Source organism: Homalodisca vitripennis, chromosome 1, assembly GCF_021130785.1.
Source record: "Homalodisca vitripennis isolate AUS2020 chromosome 1, UT_GWSS_2.1, whole genome shotgun sequence".
Classification (NCBI taxonomy): Eukaryota; Metazoa; Arthropoda; class Insecta; order Hemiptera; family Cicadellidae; genus Homalodisca; species Homalodisca vitripennis.
This window is the reverse complement of record NC_060207.1, coordinates 73,955,125-73,975,667: the sequence shown is the minus strand read 5'-3', so window position 1 is coordinate 73,975,667 and position 20,543 is coordinate 73,955,125. Positions and strand designations below refer to the sequence as shown.

General features: G+C 32.5%; 2 protein-coding genes and 1 non-coding gene across 6 annotated transcripts in view; 2 read left to right on the top strand and 1 right to left on the bottom strand.

Moving 5' to 3' along the window:
- Window positions 1–2,004: 2,004 nt before the first annotated feature.
- Window positions 2,005–9,668, bottom strand: LOC124364712 (protein LLP homolog). Its single transcript, XM_046820405.1, has 3 exons — window positions 9,488–9,668; window positions 7,248–7,406; window positions 2,005–2,273 (listed from the first exon to the last, which is right to left on the bottom strand). The coding sequence occupies exons 2-3, from the start codon at window positions 7,402–7,404 to the stop codon at window positions 2,023–2,025; spliced, it is 408 nt and encodes a 135-aa protein (XP_046676361.1). The 5' UTR covers window positions 7,405–7,406; window positions 9,488–9,668; the 3' UTR covers window positions 2,005–2,022.
- Window positions 8,371–8,442, top strand: Trnas-gcu. Its single transcript has one exon. It is a non-coding gene; the product is annotated as a tRNA-Ser (tRNA).
- Window positions 9,669–14,638: 4,970 nt separating the features above from the next.
- The window catches only part of LOC124364699, a 28,502-nt gene continuing 22,597 nt past the window's right edge, over window positions 14,639–20,543 (top strand). For 2 of the 4 annotated variants that reach the window (XR_006922642.1, XM_046820397.1), the window contains exons 1-3: window positions 14,639–14,781; window positions 17,234–17,335; window positions 18,634–18,744. Coding sequence is in view for 1 of the 4 variants with exons in the window: in XM_046820397.1 (XP_046676353.1) it covers window positions 17,252–17,335; window positions 18,634–18,744 (195 nt within the window). In the remaining 3 variants the exon portion in view is untranslated. Of the gene's footprint in view, window positions 14,782–17,233; window positions 17,336–18,633; window positions 18,745–20,543 lie in introns of those variants that run through there. The other 2 variants (XR_006922643.1, XR_006922644.1) reach the window with 2 other exon arrangements.

Sequence of the window (20,543 nt, the reverse complement as noted above, 5' to 3'; positions counted from 1 at the left end):
CAATTTAAATTGGACCGAATTGTAAATCTAAACCATTCTCGAATCCACCTGAGGACACACACACAAAATTATATTCAAATCGATCCATCGTTAAGGAGGAGTTCAGTGACATGCACACGCACACAAGAAATATATATCGGTTTTTATATATATATATATATATATATATATATATATATATGGTTTGAATATACAATTCACCCATGTAATGGAAGTGGTTCATTTAATGTTTATACTTTGAAAATTACAATTCTCAGTCCTTAATTCATCAGCTATTTCTGTACATGGAAGTAATTCTTCCCATATTTAGGTGACAAATTGTTTATATGTTTGAAATTACATTGAATTTTGCAAAATCAAATATCACTGGTATTTTGATGTTTAACTACAAAAGTAATGTTAATTTTTATTGTAGCTATTTTTTCTGCATACCAAAACCAAAAATTACTATTAATATATTGAGAATATTGTAATTTAAAGTTATAAACAATGAATAGTTCTTCTATCCGTTTTCCAGTCATTTCTTCTGTATTTAAATGATAATTTCTCCTAAGAAAATTACAAAACAGTAAAAGTGTTTCAATAGAATCAGAGATTTTTCAAATTCGAGTGGTAGTCGATAAATTTAATATTTATTCAAATTTGGTAGATGCAATAAGTACTATGAATATATTAAAAAGTGAATTAAAAGTATTTTTCGTGTAAATGAGCTTTGTTTCAGGGTTATTATAAGTTTACGATAGACAATTGGTATCAAACCATATAAAGCAAGTAAAAATTTAAATTTTTTATGTTATCTACTATCATTATATCAAAATTACAACTTATGCCTATCTAGACTATTATATCTAACTTATCAAACCTAACTGTCCGTAATTAACAAGTTGTATCATGTTTGGATACAATTGCCAGTTAGGTAAGGGACATCATATTAGTTACAATGTTTAAATGTACATAAATTATTATACTTATTATTCTTGACTTTAAATGATTAAAAGCACATTTACTATCTGTTGATTAACACACTGACTCTGGTGGAAGCACATAACTACTACTTTGGCTGTCCCAAAATCTGCACACGAATCACGTCACAGTGAAGATGTTAACAATACATAAGAGTTGCATAATAGTTTTAAGACATATAATGGATAATGGAGGTATCCAGACCAGTGAGGCATAGCCTGGAGGAATTTTCATAATAAAAATAAACCTATATGTTAACCAGAGACCCTAAGAATGTTCACGTAAAATTTCAGTAAAATCGGTCCAGTAGTTTTTATGTGCTTGAGTAACAAGACAGACACCTTTGATTTTTACATAATAGTATTAATTTACGGATTTCTGTTTTGTTTTAAGACACTTCATCAAACTACGAGCAAAAAACTTGACAATTCTCTAACCATTCAGATTTAGGTTTTTTTTCTCTGTTTTTATAATTTGTTAATAGAAGTATTCCATAAAGAAGGTCTCATATATTTTATTCATATGTACTTGAGTATTGAAGTTCATAGTTACGAGAATACACAGTAACAGACGATACAACGCTTGTGTGCTCAACATGTGCTACCTACCCATCACTGCTGATCAGGTGACTTGTCATATCTCCCAACATAAGACCGCATAGACACATAAACTCCATTCATTTATTTATTCTTGATAAACAACATTTCTTGTCATTCTGTTTTCTAGAGTGATACAACACACTTTACATGACAGGTCTTTTAAAAAGCCTCATTTGTTTCTTTGAATTATGAAGAACAAATATAAAACCAAGGAAGTTTGTATAAGGATACACACTAATTTTTGTCAGATCATGAAGTATGACTCAATTGCATAAATAAAAGGGCTCTTACACTTTTTTATTTGCACGTCTACTCTTTAACTGTGATAAAGAAAATAACAATGGAAGCCATAAAAGGGCTCTTACACTTTTTTATTTGCACGTCTACTCTTTAACTGTGATAAAGAAAATAACAATGGAAGCCATAAATAAAATGAACAAAGTATTTAAAAACGTAACTTTTATTTTTTCCCTCTTTTCTTTTGTACTCTTTTAGACAAATTATTTTTTTTTACTATTTTCTTAATTTTACGAGAACTCAACCAAACTGGGTAGTTGCCATGTTGGTCTTTCAGCGTCTTCTTGTTGTAAACTCTTCTGCCATCATCCATGGGTTCACACTCTTCTTTATTTTCATCTTTTGTTTCTTCTTCTTCTTCTTCACTTTCTACATTGATGATGGATTCGTTTTTTAGTTCATTTGCATCTCGAACTGTAAAGTAAGAAGAATTGATTAAATTGATTGAGAAATCATAATATACGTGCAAGATTTCATTCATATCGTAAGCTAAGTATTCTAACATGGATGTACTTAAATTCTTAGAGGATAACAAGATTTCCAACCTATGCCATCGTAAGATGTCACAAGAATTTTTTTATGGTTGATTCAATGTGAATGTTGAGTTTAGATCCAGTTGAGCTTCCCACCACAGCTCAGCTACGTTAAGTGTACAAAACCCGGTTGCTTCCCCGTGCTTAGAGATTGTGTTTAAAGCATCTTAGTGATGTCTTGTCTACGTAGAACTGAAGTTTCATGCAAAATTTTAAGGCTACGGATAAATATATATCCCACATGATACAATTACATTTTTCTTCATTAAGTTACGTTTCATAGCAATGTTAAAATATTAAAAGCTCCAGTTAGCTATAGAGAGTTCTACAGTGCAAGTATGCGCTGATATCAAATCTTGTTGAACGGACTTTTAACTTTGACTTTCCACCTTAGTATTTTTCGTTTTACTCTATGAATAAAAATGTCACATGTTCAAATCACATATGATAGTATGCAGTTTGTTTACAAATTTATTTCTTCTGATATTTTCTTGTTACCATCATGGTTACCTATAAGCATAGGCGTATCTAGGGAGGTTTTGGAGGTTGTAAACCCCTCCCCTCATAGATAAAAATATTCAAAGTATATTTTAACTTGCGTTAAACTTAAAGTATACTCGTAGTGAACAATGTATAATAGTTCAGCTTTGTTTTAATTTATTTTTTATTTGAACAATAATGGCTGACACAACATAGTAAAACACAAGACTTAAGCTTTATAATTTTCAGAATGATGAAGTCCGTCTGTGGCCTGTGATGGTTGATAATTATAATACAGACCTCACTTCTCATGCTTCGGGCGAGAGAAACAGCGAGCAGTGGCCGCAAACGCCAACAGTGTTAACGTAGTTCTCATCGCTTTTGTTGTTGGCACTAGTAGTATATTAGTAACTTGTGTTATTAATGAATACCGATAGTGGTAGTACAAACAAAGATAAAATAAAAGTAAAAACCTATAGATTGTTGATTTCACCACTTAGAAATATTATAATTCTTAAAGGTGTTTACATTTTATTCGCTGTTACTATTACACTTTGTCCAGTATTATATCAACCTAAATTGTAAAATTAGAAGCTTATGAAAAAATCTGTGTTTAATAGTTAACCCTTTTAGGACCAGACCAAAATTTGACATGTGCAAAGAAAAATGTTTCGTTTTTCTGGCCATGCTCCAAGAACTGTGCATATTAAAAATGTGCGATTTGAAAGAAAAATCATATCTTCATAACTAATTACTGTACAGATTTGGTTTTAGGCTTAAAATGTTTATAATTAAACTGTTCATTGTGAAAAAATAAATTTAAGTCATTATATAGCAAAAAACAATTTAATTTATCTGTTTAAAAAAAAAAGAAAAAAAAATTTAAAAAATTGGGTTTGATCTTCAATAACTACCAAAAATAAGAATAAATTATTTGTGGGAAATGGTATTTATTCGTTCTACATATAATTCTCTATAAGTGTACAAAATTTGAAAGCCCTGGAATAAAAAATAAAAAGTTTGTGAATGAATTAAATTTTTCTGTAACACTGGTTAAAACACACTTTTCAGCATTAGCCCAACATACAAAACCTTATAGGCTACTAAGGATATTATTCATATCAGTCAACTTACCCATATGAAAATGAGGCTGTTCTTCAGATCAAAAACACTGTTTTTATACACTTTACACTATTTACAAAACGATTAGAATTCCTTAGCCTAGTCCTATTTACACTTATGTTTCACAAGACAAAGAGAGTGGCAGTCCTCCTTGCAATTAGAACATACAGTTCTGGTCTTCTTTCTACTTTTGTTGTAGTCCTTGCCTTTTTGTACAAACCCAGCAAGTTTTTTCCTTTTTGTCAGGCAATTTTTCTAAGCCCCTTGATGCTCGGTTACCTCCACCATCTTCAGGCAAGTCAAGTTCACGGTAATCCATCCTCTCTTTTTCCAAACCTTCTATAATTTTAACAATGAATTGATATCTGGATATGGGTTTCATGCCATTCTTAGTAGTGGTGTCTTTATATAGGATGTAAGCATTTAGGACCATTCTACCAAAAAGATTAAATGTTACCTTTTTCCAATATTTTACGGTTCTGCGTTCATCAATATAACCGTACAACATCATGTCAAAATGATCAATGCCGCCCATATAGCAGTTATAATTGTGAACAATAGCAGGTTTTTTTCAGTTGTTTGTCTTCCTCGCCTTGTTTTGGTAATTTCAACATTTTTTACTTCAGGTCCAGAAGAAATGATCAAAACTGGGTTTTTTTTGGCTCTTTTTGTGCCGGTACGCCATGATGACTGTATTGCCATTTTTGCAATAAACTTTTTGTCCAGGCTCTAATTTCCCTAGTACTTCAGCTGGCAAACCCTTTCTGTTCCGCCTTAACGTGCCTGTTAGGAATGTGAGCTTTTCATACAACATTTGAACTAATGGTATGCTACTAAAAAAGTTATCTGTAAACACATGGTAACCTTTACCAAACATGTTACAGGCAGATAGTAACTTTGAAACAACAGTGTAGGCCAGACCCTTTTCTTTTATTTCAGTTCTATCTTGTTGAGATTTTGCACCTTTGTAACAAAAAAAGCTCATGCAATACTTGCTAACAGAGTCGCACAATACCCACATCTTGATACCCCAACGGTGGTGGTGCTTGTTTGGTAGGTATTGCTGAAGTTGAGATTGATTTTTTGTGCCAATTAATGTTTCATCTACTGATACTTGTTGATGGGGTGTATAGTAATGTTTGAATAAGTTGTTGCAATGGTCTTCAAGTGGTTGAAACTTCTGACATGGATCAACCTCCTCGTTATATTCCTCCTTCTTCGTTATATTTTGGAAGTTTAGAATTATCCACTAAGTGGAAAAATGAAAGTAGGGATTCAAATCTTGAGCGACTAAACATTTTATTGAACCAAGGAGTTGCCTGAGAACTACTCTGTGACCAGTATGGTTTTATTGTAGGTTTCAGTATCAACCCCATGTTCAAAATAACTGCAATGAATCCTTTTATTTCTGGCACAGTCACCGGAACCCATTTTCTTAACTTACTTGTAGACGATATAGAGTCACATCTTCTAGACAAGGTTTGTGCTGCATACCTATTAGTTTCATTGGTAAATAATCTTAACAAGGTTGCAGTAAAAAACAAATGAAAGTAATCAATAGGTTGTGATGTCTGAGGGTCCAAATTACAGTGTTTTGGACCGGGAGTTTCATGAAATGCAAAACTGTGTATGAAATTATGAGTTTCTGATGAGTATGATTCCAAAGACGTTTAAAATTTGATATCATAGTAAGAAACATACAGGGAATAGAAAAATAGTATATTTATTATTTATATAGAATACTAAAATATCTCTTAAAAAATATGAAAAGTCCGCCGGCGATAAACCAGACGGTTGGTCCTTTTCGCATAGTTCACTGCCGGCGATAAACCAGACGGTTGGTCTTTTTCGCATAGTTCACTGCCGGCGATAAACCAGACGGTTGGTCCTTAAAGGGTTAACCTACCTACAAAAATAAAATAATGAACTTTCAACCCATGGTGATGAACTTCTGATTTATCTGAGGTTATAGATAACCCATTTAATTTATTTTATTACATATTTTAATCAAATGTTCACAAAATGCTCCTGCACCTAAACTTGATATGCATTAGGTCATCCTAGACATGCCTATAAGACCAATATAACAATTTTTCAGCCAATAATTAATTGTAATTATAAAGAAAAGTGTATATCACTTGGCATAGTATATCCAATTATTAAATTTCAATTGAAGAAAGACAACGTTAACATTAATAAAGGACTATACATTATTGTCAAAACTGATATACTTTACTTTATAATTATGCAGTCTGAAATGTTGAACATCTTACTAAACTTTTCACTAAAATTAGGGCAAAAATAAGCTAAGAAATGTATATAATTAATTAAGGAGCTGGCACACAGATTCTGCCACACCCTGCCTGGCTTCATCTGTTTCCACCTTCGTCCACCTGTATCCAGCCGGATGGCATGTTGCTGATCAAAGATTGTGCCCTGTTCTGTCCGTAAATTTCGGTTTTACTTATCATCGCAGTTACATATTAGGTACCTTTTTATTATCATTATTTTTATTTTATTATTTAGATCCATAAGATCAATTTGAAAAGCAAGATATGGAGAATACAACCTTTATCTAATCTTATACATAACGAAGAAAAGTATCACAAGTCTTTTACCTCACTGATCAACTCAACTAATTTGTAAACAACAGTTTATTCTCAATTTAAAGCCCATGATAAAATGTATTGGACTGGCATCCTTCCTTACAAAAAACATAATTTAGATGGGTTTAAATAAAACTAATAAATGTTATAAAATGCACAAGCCATAACTAATTAACACTCATCTCCTTCAACATATAAGAAAAAACGAAATGCTGAGATGTAATCAATCATCTAGCCTACACTATTCAAAACATTGCTGTTTGGCTGTTAAGCAATCTTTGTGCAAGTCTAGAAAGAATACCATCTGTCAAAATCGCTTTTTGAGCAATCCATCCGTCATGAGCCATACGACCTGACGAGCTGGGCAGACAGAACATGACCTGTCTGTGCCACTCCATTACTTGTCACGAGCAGCAAACTAAGACAGACAATGCAGAGCCAGACGGGGCAGGTACTGTGTACCTGTTAGCTCAAAGATTTGAAACTTAAAATAGACAAAGATAAAATTAAATTACAATTAAATATTTGTTCTAGTATTTTACAAATTCTCATGTTTTGATTAACATGTAAAATAAACATAAATTTCAAACAACAAACAAATTTTTACCAATGATTTACAAATTTCCAACAATTATAATCTAACTTACCAATTGCAATGTCTTCTATTTTTTCTTCTTTCATCTCCACATCTGTTGTATTAAGTCCAAGCATTTTTTTCAGCCTATCAAGTTCTTTTTTGCCATATCTTTCTCGTTTGATCGCCCTCATTTTACGCTTCCATTTGCTTTTCAAACTTTTGGCCATGTCTGTAACATTTGATGAAAGATGTGATTATTTTATTTTTCACGACTAGACTTCAGCTATGATCTAGGCTATTTCGATAAACCAATATACACAAATATACATAATCAAGTGTCAGGATAAAAACCGGATAAGCAGAGGTTGGTGTACTGCAACCCAAAACTGAATAGATTAAAGCCGTCTTACCTGTATAAATGACATATTTATGTATACATTTTAAAGGTCAATTTATGGCCTATAATCTCTGATCTAAACATATATTTACTATTATTAAAGATAGTTAAAAATACTGGTCAAATACAATTGTTTGTAATAGCATCCACAATTACCATAAAACTATGAGGTTCTCAAGATAATACAACTTTTTTATAAACGTCATAGAAACAAAATAAAAGCGGTCTTAAACAGTTTATTCCATTATTTTGGATTTAAAGTTGAATTCATAAAGACACTAAAGTTCAAGTAAGACTACAGTATTCCCTGAATCAATTTCTAAACCACTGGTTTCTCGGTACTTTGGTATTATCCGGTGGCCACTATTTTAGGAAGAGCTTTTCTTACTGAGGACCTAAATAAACTACATTATTAGAAACAACAGATTTTATTTGGCATACTAAGAAAATTACATGTCATTATGACAATCGGTTCTACTATTTCAAGGAATGTTTTTCTCTTTTTGCCAGAGAGCAGGATGGTACCAAAAGGAGCCACGAAGCCTGCACGGATGGTCAGGATGATTTCCAATCAATACTTTTATGTGATCAGATGTCGGAGAAGTTGTCAAGTTCTTTTTGTGATTCAATGTTTAATAAAAATTAAATTAGGCTATTGCCACTTATACAAATTTAATAAATGTAAACAAGTCATTTGACAGGTATTTGGACATCCGATCATATGTTAGTTTGGTTATTTAAACGCATATGTGACAGATATGGCCAAATACAATATAATTGAATTGTAAAAAGTAAGGGCTCTGTGGTGTAATGGTAAGCACATTCACCCGCTAAGTGAGAGATCCGGGTTCGAGTCCCGGCGGAGCAAGTACTTTTTGTGATTCAATGTTTAATAAAAATTGTATTAGGGTATTGCCACTTATACAAATTTAATAAATCTAAACAAAAGTCATTTGACAGGTATTTGGTCTTCCAATCATATGTTAGTTTGGTTATTTAAACGCATATGTGACAGATATGGCCAAATACAATATAATTGAATCGTAAAAAGTAAGGGCTTTGTGATGTAATGGTAGCACCCGGCAAGTGAGAGATCAGGGTTCGAGTCCCGGCGGAGCAAGTATTTTTGTAATTCAATGTTAAATAAAAATTATATATATACACACACATACATATACAATATTTACATGGAAATAAACAAGAGGTTATTATTATTATTATTATGTTCACTGAATATATATGAATAAATTAGGGTAGGGTACGATAAGCGGACCCGGTTTTATATATAGAAATTGGCAAACGATATTACTTAATCATAACCATCTATATAATCAATCGATACTGATTATTTTGAACAATTAACTTAAATAATCTAGCCTATACAACAGCTGTAAACACTTTTAAATAATACATGTAAGGTAATATTTCAATTTTACATAAGTAACATATGATTATTAGAATGGCAGTCTACACGACATTGCTATTGCCAGTTTCACATCGGTGCTTTGAAAGATAATAAGACATGTTTTTTGTGGCTTCAACATGTTGGACTCGTACCGAAAAACCTATAATGTGCAATTTGTGGCAGAAAAACATCTGTAACTGTGAGAGGAGCAAATATGGTCGTCTTCAGTTTTCCTAATTTTGGTTATAATAATAATTTGTTTGGCCACTGTAAATATTAAATTCATATTTTAATTACGATTGTTATTGAGGACTATAGATACTTTCATATCGATTGATAGTCTACGATGGTTACATTCTTCGATATAAAAAAACCAGTTCCACTTATCATACTCTACCCATAAATTGAAATAGAGCCCCCCACCCACCTACATAGTGCCACCAGTTCTAGGTTTTTATTATATAATGTATAAATATACAAAAAGAAAAGAAAATTACTAATTACTTACTTTAATCACGTCACAAGACAACACTTTGATTAGAAATATGTATCTCAGTCTACACTATATTTATTATTCTATAATATGCAATCTCAACAAACATGAAACAACCAACTTAACCTAAAAGAAATTAACCTACACACATCAACAACGTGCGACAATAAGCAAAGACTAAAGAGTAAAGACAGATTCATATCTTTTTCTTACTCAAGAATGTACATAGGATACAGGAAATTGTTTGAAATATGGCAGGCAATCAAGTGGTATGTATATCCTAGTTATATATTGTATAATACATAGTATATATAATATATATGGTATAATATGTATAGTATATACTTATAATTCATATATATAATAAATGAATAAAGACTTCTTATAATACAGGAAAAATATTTCTTTTCGATTGTATATTTAGTCTAATTGTAGTTTTTTTAAGTATATTATAGAGCACGTATACAAAGAAGGCCTAAAACTAAAAATACAACTTTTATATCTAATCTTTTTTTAACTCTAAATTTGAATTCCAATGTATATTGTCATTTTAAAATCTTTGGTTTACTATAACAAATTTTGGGAAGTGGCTTTAATATTGAAACTTCATATTATTAATAAATGTATTTGACTAAAGACGACTTCAACAACTCTTAACATTTCGAATAAGAATTAGGTTATAAGGTTATAAACACTGAATCACAAAACGTACTTGCTCCGCCGGGACTCGAACCGGATCTCTCACTTGTCGGGTGAGTGCGCTACCACCATACCACAGAACCCATACTTTTTACGATTCAATTATTTTGTATTTGGCCGTTTCTATCACATATGTGTTTAAATAACCAAATAAACACATGATCGGAAGACCAACTACCTGTCAAAAGACTTTGATTTACATTCATGGAATTTGTATAAATGGCAATTATAGCCTAATTTAATTTCAATAAATACTTAATCACAAAGTACAGAAGAAGGAATTTAGCTGCGCGCGCAGAAACCAAATACTACCCTTTCAACAAATAAACGCTACCTGTGTGGCGGGTTGCGTTCAGGTGCTAGCCTCTAAGATGAAGGTGCAATAATCGTTTAAACTCACGATTTTGATTTGCCGATTAGTATCAAATGAGTTATTTTGAAAAACACGTTAAACGAGACTATAGACTTCTAATTTTTTAAGCAAGTATATTTCCTATTATTACTATTATTTGAATTCTCTAACTATTTAATTTTTAGTGAATTCAATAATATTTAGTTAATTAAAATACTGGAATAAATACAATTTTATAATAACAAGTGTAACATACAATGATTGCTTTTCATTGGAATTCTTCATTCCCACACAAATGGTCCTCCTTTTCTGGGCCACTGTCACTGCTGTCTGTATCCGAATCATCTCCAACTGATGCAATAAAGGATTATATCTATAATATTATCAATCTGGGGTTCTACGGCTGCAAAGTCCCTTTCGATTTTCTCCACGTACTTGCAGTTTACTGACCACTTTTCTGCGCCCATGCTTGATAGTTATCTTCTCAGATATCTTTAGCTTGAGACATAAATATGATGTATTCTTTTTAGCTACATAACCTTTGACTTCGACACAAACTAACTTAATAGGAGCCGTATCATTGTGTTTCTTGTGGTAGGGCGCGTTATCGCCGATTCGTGGTATTTTTTTTCTAAATTTTGAAACAATTTTTCCTTTATCCACTTCATAAATATATCCCCACTCACGTTGCCGTGGTAGTCCACACTTTGGTTGCTTACTTCCAACAGGTAAAAGCATTAGGTACGATCTCTTTCCGCCCTTGTACATCTGAACGAGCAACCCTCTATTTGAGCCGTCAGACCAAGTTTGGTTAGATACATGGGACGATGGTATATAAGACTCATTCTAAATAAATTATTGGCCGTCCTTGCTCCCTGTAGTGTCTTTGTCTTACTGCTCTGAAATATGTTATCCTTTTATCTCGGATTTCTAGTTTTTCAATTAATAATTTCCTCTTGTTTGCTGTCTATCGCCAAATAAACCTCAGGTTCTCCAATATCCTCAAATTTTTCTCACAGCCCTGAAAGTTTATTTTTTCCCTTACGCCTCACTCAATAGTTTTGCAGTCGATATCCGATGCTTTACAATATGAAATGTTCTTCTCACTACACACTTATCGAGTCATCTAAATAAGTAACTGTTTTACGTCATCGGCTTTTTTGTGTAGTAAAACTTGCCTTGCACTGGTTACTAACCTTCAATTTATAAACTCACCGTTTATTTGAGTAACAACTTGCTCTGATACACCAGTTGCTGGAGCAGTTCTTTGACGAACCTTCAACAACGGAATATTAACGGTTTGATGGTCGTCTCTTCCTTAATAAATGTATAAATATTATTCACAATTCCGGGAATTATTCAACCTTTGAATTTCGACTTTAACTCATCAGACATTATCAGTAAAAGCAAAGCTTCAGCAATCACCACACTCCGCACCGTCACAAAACAGACTGACTTTTAGCGAGTGAGATGAGTTTATTGCGGCAGTGCGATTCAGAGAAAGGGGACTGTCGTCGATGGGTTATAAGAAATGTTTTTGGGACGCAGTGCATAATGCTAACCCGCCACCCCTCCCGCCTATCATCACACACTCAAGGCCACGCGCGCAGGTAAAGTCCTTGAACTGTACTTGCTCCGCCGGGACTCGAACCCAGATCTCTCACTTGCCGAGTAATGTATAGAGAGAATGATTCGGGTAGCGTTACCGGCACTTTCTGAACTTATTGTACTATTGAAAATAATGAACAAATTCGGATAAACGTAGGTCCAGAAATGCTTTGTTACTGAGTAACGGACAACTAAAGATTTCACCCACAATTCAGTACCCAAGGTTAAATAATCATTTGCTGGGAGTTTGAAAAGAGGGATTTAGAGGCGAGTGCAGTTTTTTTGAATGGTTTTTGAAATTATAAATTGAATAAGGTTTATTCCGTAACTGTATCTCTCTTATTGTTTAAGATGTACTATTTAAAACACATAAAAGAGCATTCGAAAAACATTTTTTATGTTTAACATACAATTAATTTCTTAAACAGGTAATAAAAACATGTTTTTTGTTTGTAAAATTAAGTAATAAGTTTTTTATTAAATTGCTGAATTAACTGAACGTTTATTCCACTGCAAATTGTGTATTTCTTGAACGGTAAAGTGTTGGTAGTGATATTTGTTTTTTAAAACTATTATTTTATTGTAATTGCCTTAATGTACATAATTTTATTTAGTATTACATTTTCTACAAGTTCCTCTGTGAAAATTTATGTTTTTATTGCCTATTCAACAAATTAATTATACTTGAAACATAAAACGTAGTTTTTCGAATGCTTTTTTTGTGTTTTACACAAAATAGATGTACTAACATCTTAAACAATAAGAGAGATACAGTTATGGAACAAACTTTATTCAATTTATAATAAATTTCAAAAAGCATTCGAAAAAACTGAATTCGTCTCTAAATCCCTCTTCCCAAAATACCAGGAAATGATTATTTGACCTCCGGTACTAAATTGTGGGTGAAATCTTTCGTTGGCCGTTACTCAGTAACAAAGAATTTTCGGACCTATTTTTATAAACTTTTCATTATTTTTAGCACAATAAGCTCAGAAAGTGCCGGTAACACTACCCGGATTAACCTGTACATGCACGAATTAATTTAGAACATTTTAAACATTCCATCTCTTATTTAGACCAAAAGGTAATTTGGATTTAGTGATTAATAACTATTGGTAAGAGTATTCTACAAATTATCCAATTGATTTTTATGAAGAATCTTCTGGTTCCTTACAAATTTCTCTTAATGAGCAGCAATTATTAAATACTTCGTTGTGAGGTAGTGCATACAGCGTGTTCTTTGAGTGTATACAATATAAAGAAGAAAAAGTAGCGCAAAAGACGGAAAGAGATAGTAATAAATTAAACGTTTCTGATGCGAGAGAGAAAAATGGTGGAAGACGTGAAAGGTAAACGAGTCAAATGAAAATCAAATTTATGGGTAAGCTTAAGATCTCTTCATCATGTACTATGTGTCTCGTAATTTAGAAGTTTATGTTTAGCAAGGATCCACAACCTCTTATTTATTTTAATGGTGTAACTCTGATCCTTCATTCTGTGGTTGTGTTAACACAACTAAATATCGTATTTTTTTTAGCTAAGTTTGATCTTCAAACATCTCATGGCTCACAATATCCAATATATTTTGTCATACTTGAGATTTTAGTCTTTTTTAGGGAAAATTGTTGTCTTATTTATCATGTGTTTGTGCTAAGTCAAATTTACGGCAACAGGCACTATGTTTTTAACTTAAAACATTTCATTTCTCAAAATTTAAAGTGTTCTGTTCTGTAAGGTGACATTTCGACGATTTCGGTAACAACTCACCTCAGCGTCTTTATAAACATCGAGCTTTCAACAGATCAGCTTATGATTCTACGGAGACAGCATTGGACAGATTAAAGTTTCTTCAGATGCCGTTAAGTGGATTGTGGCCCTCTTAAAAAGACGTTAATTAAGAGCAAAGACTGAAGTGTAAACTGAAACAACTGTGAGCCAAAAAGAGTTCCCTCGAGTCCACTAAGGAGTTCTGCCCTTCCTTTATGAGCCTTAATGGTGAATGACCTCCTGTCTAAAGCAGAAGAAATAATTATAAAACCACAATGTTATCATGATGACCTAGTGCTTATGGCCAGGTAGATTCTTAGGACGCCCACTTAAGAATCCCTTAAATTTATTAGCAACTGGAGTCGTGAGTAAGATTTGAGGATGAATCCATCAAAAACAAAACACTATCACCTTCACCAGAGAAAGGACCTTAATTAAGCTAGTTAAGTTATATACATCATACTAATGTTGATAGAAACATATTTATTTTAAAGGAAATCATATTATAAAAATGTTAAACTACTTCTTACTAAATAATAGATCAGACAAATATGATCTTCTGATTTAAAACATCAAATAAACAGCAAATTCATAAGCCTTTCCTATATATACTCAGACATTTCACATGGCTTAAAACTTCAAATTCATTCCAAACATGCCAAGCAGCTATCATATGCTTCATAGTTCTAAAATAATTGAAAATATAGAATCTTTTATTTTTCCACCTGATTATCATTAAGTTGTGGTAAACAGAATAAAATTTTTGTATCAATACACAGTAGATTTACAACAATAAGGAAAAATAAATTTATGTGATTAAAATTTAAAGGTTATATATATTTCTAAAAATGATTTATATGAATATTTTAAATTTATTGTGACCGTAAGTACACTTAAGATTTTCATTTTTATGCTAAATTTGTGAACAGTTGATATTTATATGTGCAATTTTACACATCAACTGAAAGTAACGCATTTAGGCATCATGTTACCTACTGGTGTGTGAGGTTGAAAGTGTTGGGCATCAAATGAGGTTGACACACTCATATTTTCCACGGCTTCTTAACATATAACCTGTTAGTCGGTAACAGGATATTTTTAAATAACGTATTTTACCCTATCAATATTGGGTTTATACTCAAATATTTTGATCAGCAGTGAAATTGTTAAAATCAAATTTTGTAATTTAAAAAGTTCCAAAATTTATATAAGACTACCTTGTTTTTAAATTCAGAACAGATAAAGTTATATTTTTGTATAAAAAAAATAAATGCCAATTTACCTCTGACACAGTAAAATGTAAATGTTAATTCATATTTTTTATAATTAATTAAGTCTTTCGAAACCGAGTCGAAAATTAAGGAGGTGTGGCTATGCAAAAATATTTGGCTATCAGTAAAAAATGAAGGTACAATACAATGTAAAAGAAATGAGTACATTATTGAGAAATTGTTCTTCCGTATGTTTTACCCATTTAATATTCCATACGTTTTTTAGAACAAACTTAATTTATCACAGAATTTTAATTAACACATACCATACATACAGCATTCAGATGAAGATCGCATAATCTGGATATTATTTGTATAATTTAGGTCACGGAAGATTATTTTATTGTTTTCCTTACTTGCTAAATGTGTAGAATCTATGACTTTCGTTTTAAAATTAAATTTGAATATTCAGTATCTAGAATAGGCATAAATAATATAAATCCAATGTTTGTGTAAACATATATTTTGACTCTGTTTCCTATACATTAGTATATCAGAAAGACAGATTACTGTGTAGGTATTCTTGGTTTGTATCATCTTCTAAGATGATATTTTGGATAAATCCTAATTCATTCAGAAATATTTCCGTAGCTTCCATTTACTATGGTATTGTTAAAACATTTTGCAAGAAGGATGTTTATCACTTGTATAAACCATAACAAACTGTAAGTCTTCTTGCTGGATATTAACCCTTTACTAGCATGTACGGTATATATTTACATAAATCATCCTGACGGTTATTACTCCCGGTATTGTCACACACTCACAATGTACCGCTAGATAATAATAATAGAATCGGACTGGTAATCATATGTTGAAATGTGAGGCTAGCGAGAACATTGCGAGTAAAGTTCACTCCAGCGGATGTATGCTGTAAATAAGTGTGGAGTTAAGAAGGTCCGAGAACAGCAAGGTAGTGCGAGAGAGGTTTATGTAAGGGATGAGGAAGTGAGAAACGAGGATGAAATGGGGGTGAGGGTACGATACAGCGCAGAGCAATCTAATGCGGGTTGTCAAAACTACGGCAACTTAGCTGACACCTAGTCGACACACCTTTCTCGTGTAAATCAGTAGTCATCTTCTAAGAACCACCAGAAAGTACAGTTGAGGGAGGAGCCTATTTGGAATGTGCCATCGGAGCAGCCAACGAGGGCTGAGTCACATTATCTAACTTGTTCAAAGCTGTAACAGCAAGCCGCGATGGTGCAGAGGACTTAAAATACGTAACTTGAAATAAATATTGGAACTTTCTTTAATGAATTTTAAAAAGTGCATCTCTGTAGCTTATTTACATGTTCAAATAAATGGGTTGAAAGAAATTATTACATTGCATTAGACTTTTACTAAGATCATGGAATTAAAAACTTACCCGTAATATAAACTAAAAGGGAATGACAGAAACAACACAAACATTCAGTGGCAGATTTAAATTTCTTGGAGGCCCAAACAGTTTGCTCCTCCCATATACAAAAGCCTGTTTATGAGTTTCGTAAAAATCGTTCTACCAAAAGAAAAAAAAAAGAATACTATTCATAATTCATAATATGAAAGACTTGTTTATTGTTTATGACAAAATTCGTTAATATTAGTACTATATAGTTATTACTTACTCAAATATACAGTGGCCCCTACTGTAGTATTGGTCTATGATGCTGCCAAGAAAAGAGTTAAACTAGCTAGTTAACAATAACCGGTTAATCTTTTACTTGGCATGTATCCATTTAGACCCTACATCGTGACAGTGACTAAATTCCGGTATTGTCACACTCTCACTATATATACTGCCAAGAAAAGAGTCCATCTGCTAATTAATGACTCGCCCAACAGTTGATAAAAAATTCCATCTATGATTTTGGATTTTCAGGAATTATTGAGCGAGCACACCTAATAAAATTATGCTAGTATCACTATTTCCATCCCTTCACATTATATGTGGGAATTTATCATCTAATAAAGTAGAATAGTACCAGTAGTGATAATTGCAAATAAGAACAGTGTTAACATTATTTTTAATGTTTTACTTATTTTATGTTATTTACTAAATACATTTATTATACCTTTCAGGTTGTTATAAATATCAACATGATTTTAACTTTAGATTTGGAGAAAACGTTAACACAGACTATTATAATTATATTCAGTGTTGCTTTCATTTGTGTCACTTGTGTAAGTATATTTTTTACGTATTCCTTAATAATATGAATTTTTTATTATAAAATATTTTGAGTCCTAGAACATAATTTTAGTCATCTTTATTGTGCAGCACTAACGCAAGAAACTAAATTGTTAACTCTCTTCACATGGTCTTTTTATTCTCAGCTATTTCCTAATTTGTTTAACTGGCATTTTTTTAATATTAGAAACTCATGTTTACGGATATAATATTGTGGTGCATACTGTAAAGCATTCAAAAAACTATATTTAAATCTGAAATGTTGTTAAACTATTTTAAGATTTATTATTACTTATATTCTTCTAATTGTGTTGGGCCCTCATGTTACTTTTTTATCATACTGAGTGTTATCTTGGATTGTTGAATGTAACAGACACGAATTGCGTTATAAAGCATTGCATGAAAATCTGTCATATTCAAGTACCAAGTAAAAACAATTAAATCGTAACAACATATAGGACATCATGTGGTAAAATATGGTAAATTTAATGTTTCCAGTTTAATTTGAGAGTGGGGGACTTAAATATAAGCAGGAACTACCCAACATGGTTCTTCCAGGGAGGTTCACGTTTGTGTGGTTTATACCTGCCAGTAGAATCTATACTGGGCACACAAAAACAAATAATGTGTTAGACCGCGTTCACATTGGAAACACGTTGGGGCAAGTAAAGTGTAAGTGCACTTTGGCTAACTAGGTGTGTGTGGTCACACTATACACAATTACAAGCAATTAAACTTTTCCAGTTTCACTCACAATGAAATCGTCAGAGGATGAGGGCATTTTTCTTGACAAAAGGGGATTTACAGATTTTATTATTAGATGCTAAACCATGAATACTTTGAAGACAGATTAGAAAAAGTACATCACTAACCGCAAATGTCGAGATAATGGGGTAAAAAGGGCTGGAAGGTAAATAGTTTATTTTTAAGATTGACTATGGAGTGTGTATTAACGTTAGATACTTTTTAAAGTACAAACATACAGGAGTCATCATCGGGAGGCTTCCTCTGGCAGCTTTGATTGGAAGAGGCTATATCCCTTTCTTAAAAGGTGAAACGCCTGAAATAGTGACCATTATCCCTGCTCATGAGATCTCATAGGGTAATCCTTGCCCCCATCTCGAATATCCTTTCACTTAAGAAGCAGCGCAAATGTCGTTTTAGAAATAAGTGCAATGACTTTCCTAACTTTTTGTCCTAAGTAAAAAAAAAAAAAAATTTTATATCCTCTACTGTATCCAAGAAGAATGAATTTAAGTTTTATGTTATCTAAGCTACTTTTTTATTACAGTGGGTAAAGATGAAAATTGAAGGAAGATTCAGGGAAAATGCCAGAAAACTTAAAAATACAAAAACAAAGCTAGCCAAAGTAAAAAATGAGGAAATCCACCTCTGCAAAAAGGTAAAACAATCTGAGTTTTAAATAGTATAAATTTTAAAGGATCACTTTTGGTGACCCTTGAAGAAGTATGCATTTGAATATAGTGTTGAGCTGGTGCCCATATGACAGAGATCCCCACTCTTGTGATTAAAAGTTGCTGTTGAAGTCAATGTACTTGTATCAAACACCATGATGCTGTATGTAACACGGTGGGTATGATTGTCTGATGCTGGTTGTACAATGCCTCAGAGAAGCAGGGTAAAAACTAATGAAAGGCAGAAAGATTGCCATAAGCCGTTTGTGTCATTGATTCACTAATGGTAAATGAAGTTTGTTGGGAGAGCCAGTGGTCCAAAGCATTTAACTTTAGATCTGAGATAGCACAGGTTCAGATTCTGCCTGTGAGGATTCAACTTTTTGTCAGTACTATCAATCTTGTACTGCACCGAGTATTCCTTCTTATTCTTTTTGAAAAGATCCTCGCTTAGGCCAATGGACTCTGTGGATAGGCAGAATAGAGTGAAAAATGAAGGTCGGCCTCTCTCTTTAAAAAAATGAAAGTGTGAAGGTGGCCAAGTATCGGTATTGTGTGCAAAGGTTGGAATCAGTCTTTTTCGCATTGTTCTAATATTTATTTGCATTATTTAAATTGCATAAAACCCACCACTACTTTAAAATCAAAGTTGAAATCTGTTTATTTTCAATTTCCATAAAAATACACGATGTAAAAGTTACAAACTTAAAAATATATTTTGGGCAGTCTTAATGTCTGTCTTGTAATTTATTACAAGGAATTGGATATTTTTATTTGGCTGGCAGTAAATGTTTGCAGTTTGAAGTGAGGTACTCATGGTTAACTTGTATTTATTGATTTTTCCTCATACTATGAAGTGAGATTCTGTTTAGATACATGAATTTTAGATAACTAGAAGTTGTCTGTGTTGGAGTTATTACACTTTGCTTTGTTCGTGAAAAACAGGTCTTTTTAAATAGTGGGACGGTAGTAAAGCTGGCCATTAAGGCATGTTATTGTGGTTTCCAAATGATCTTGTCTGAATTTCATCTGGGCCAACTCCAATGCAGTATTTGGTAGGGTTTTAAGCTTTATCTCTGGTGATGCAAGACGCTCTGTAGTTTGAGTTCCAACTTCTACCTTACTTCCAGTTTCTTTTGGATTTTTAAGTTCTTTTGCTTTTCTTTATGAATTTGACTATGTAAATCTGCTAACTCTTGGGTCAAGGAGTCAATTATATTGTATTTATCTTCTTCTTCAGTCAGTTTTTAAATCTTAACATCACTACTAGCTAGCTTGCACTAAGTAATTGTCAACTTGCTTTCTAAAATAGATATTAGTTCTTTAGCTATCGTTTTTCTTCCAACAATGCTGAAAGTTTTAGCAGCCATTGTGAGCTTATCGTTCTCACTAAGTCTTGTAAAAGATCACTTTCAATAAGACTTTTCCAGAGCTATAACTGAGTTTTTGAAAGTTTTGTTTCCTAGACTGGGGTTATGATTGCTAGGACAAGTGACTGGTTAGCACTGTCTTGGAAGACAGATATCGTGGGTGGTTTGGAGAGAGTCAGAACACTTTCTGCTGGTCCATGTGTTAATCTCAACCTTTGACAATTTCTTTAGGTGTTCGCCTATAATTTTAGCACAACCTGCGTGGTAGAGGTGACATGGATCTATACATTTAATAGCGTTTACTATACATTTACCCCAACACTAAAAGCACCATATGGGTATTTGGGGGTGCTATTAACGACCTTATACATATTTATGTAAAATAAATTCTGAGGACGAAAAATAAAATAAAAACG

What these genes read in the sequence shown, in the direction of transcription:
- LOC124364712 (XM_046820405.1), bottom strand. Translation starts at nt 7,404, where the DNA reads ATGGCCAAAAGTTTGAAAAGCAAATGGAAGCGTAAAATGAGGGCGATC. An exon ending in AATAGAAGACATTGCAATTG is followed by an intron (nt 2,274 to 7,247) that starts GTAAGTTAGATT and finishes CTTACTTTACAG; the next exon opens with TTCGAGATGCAAATGAACTA.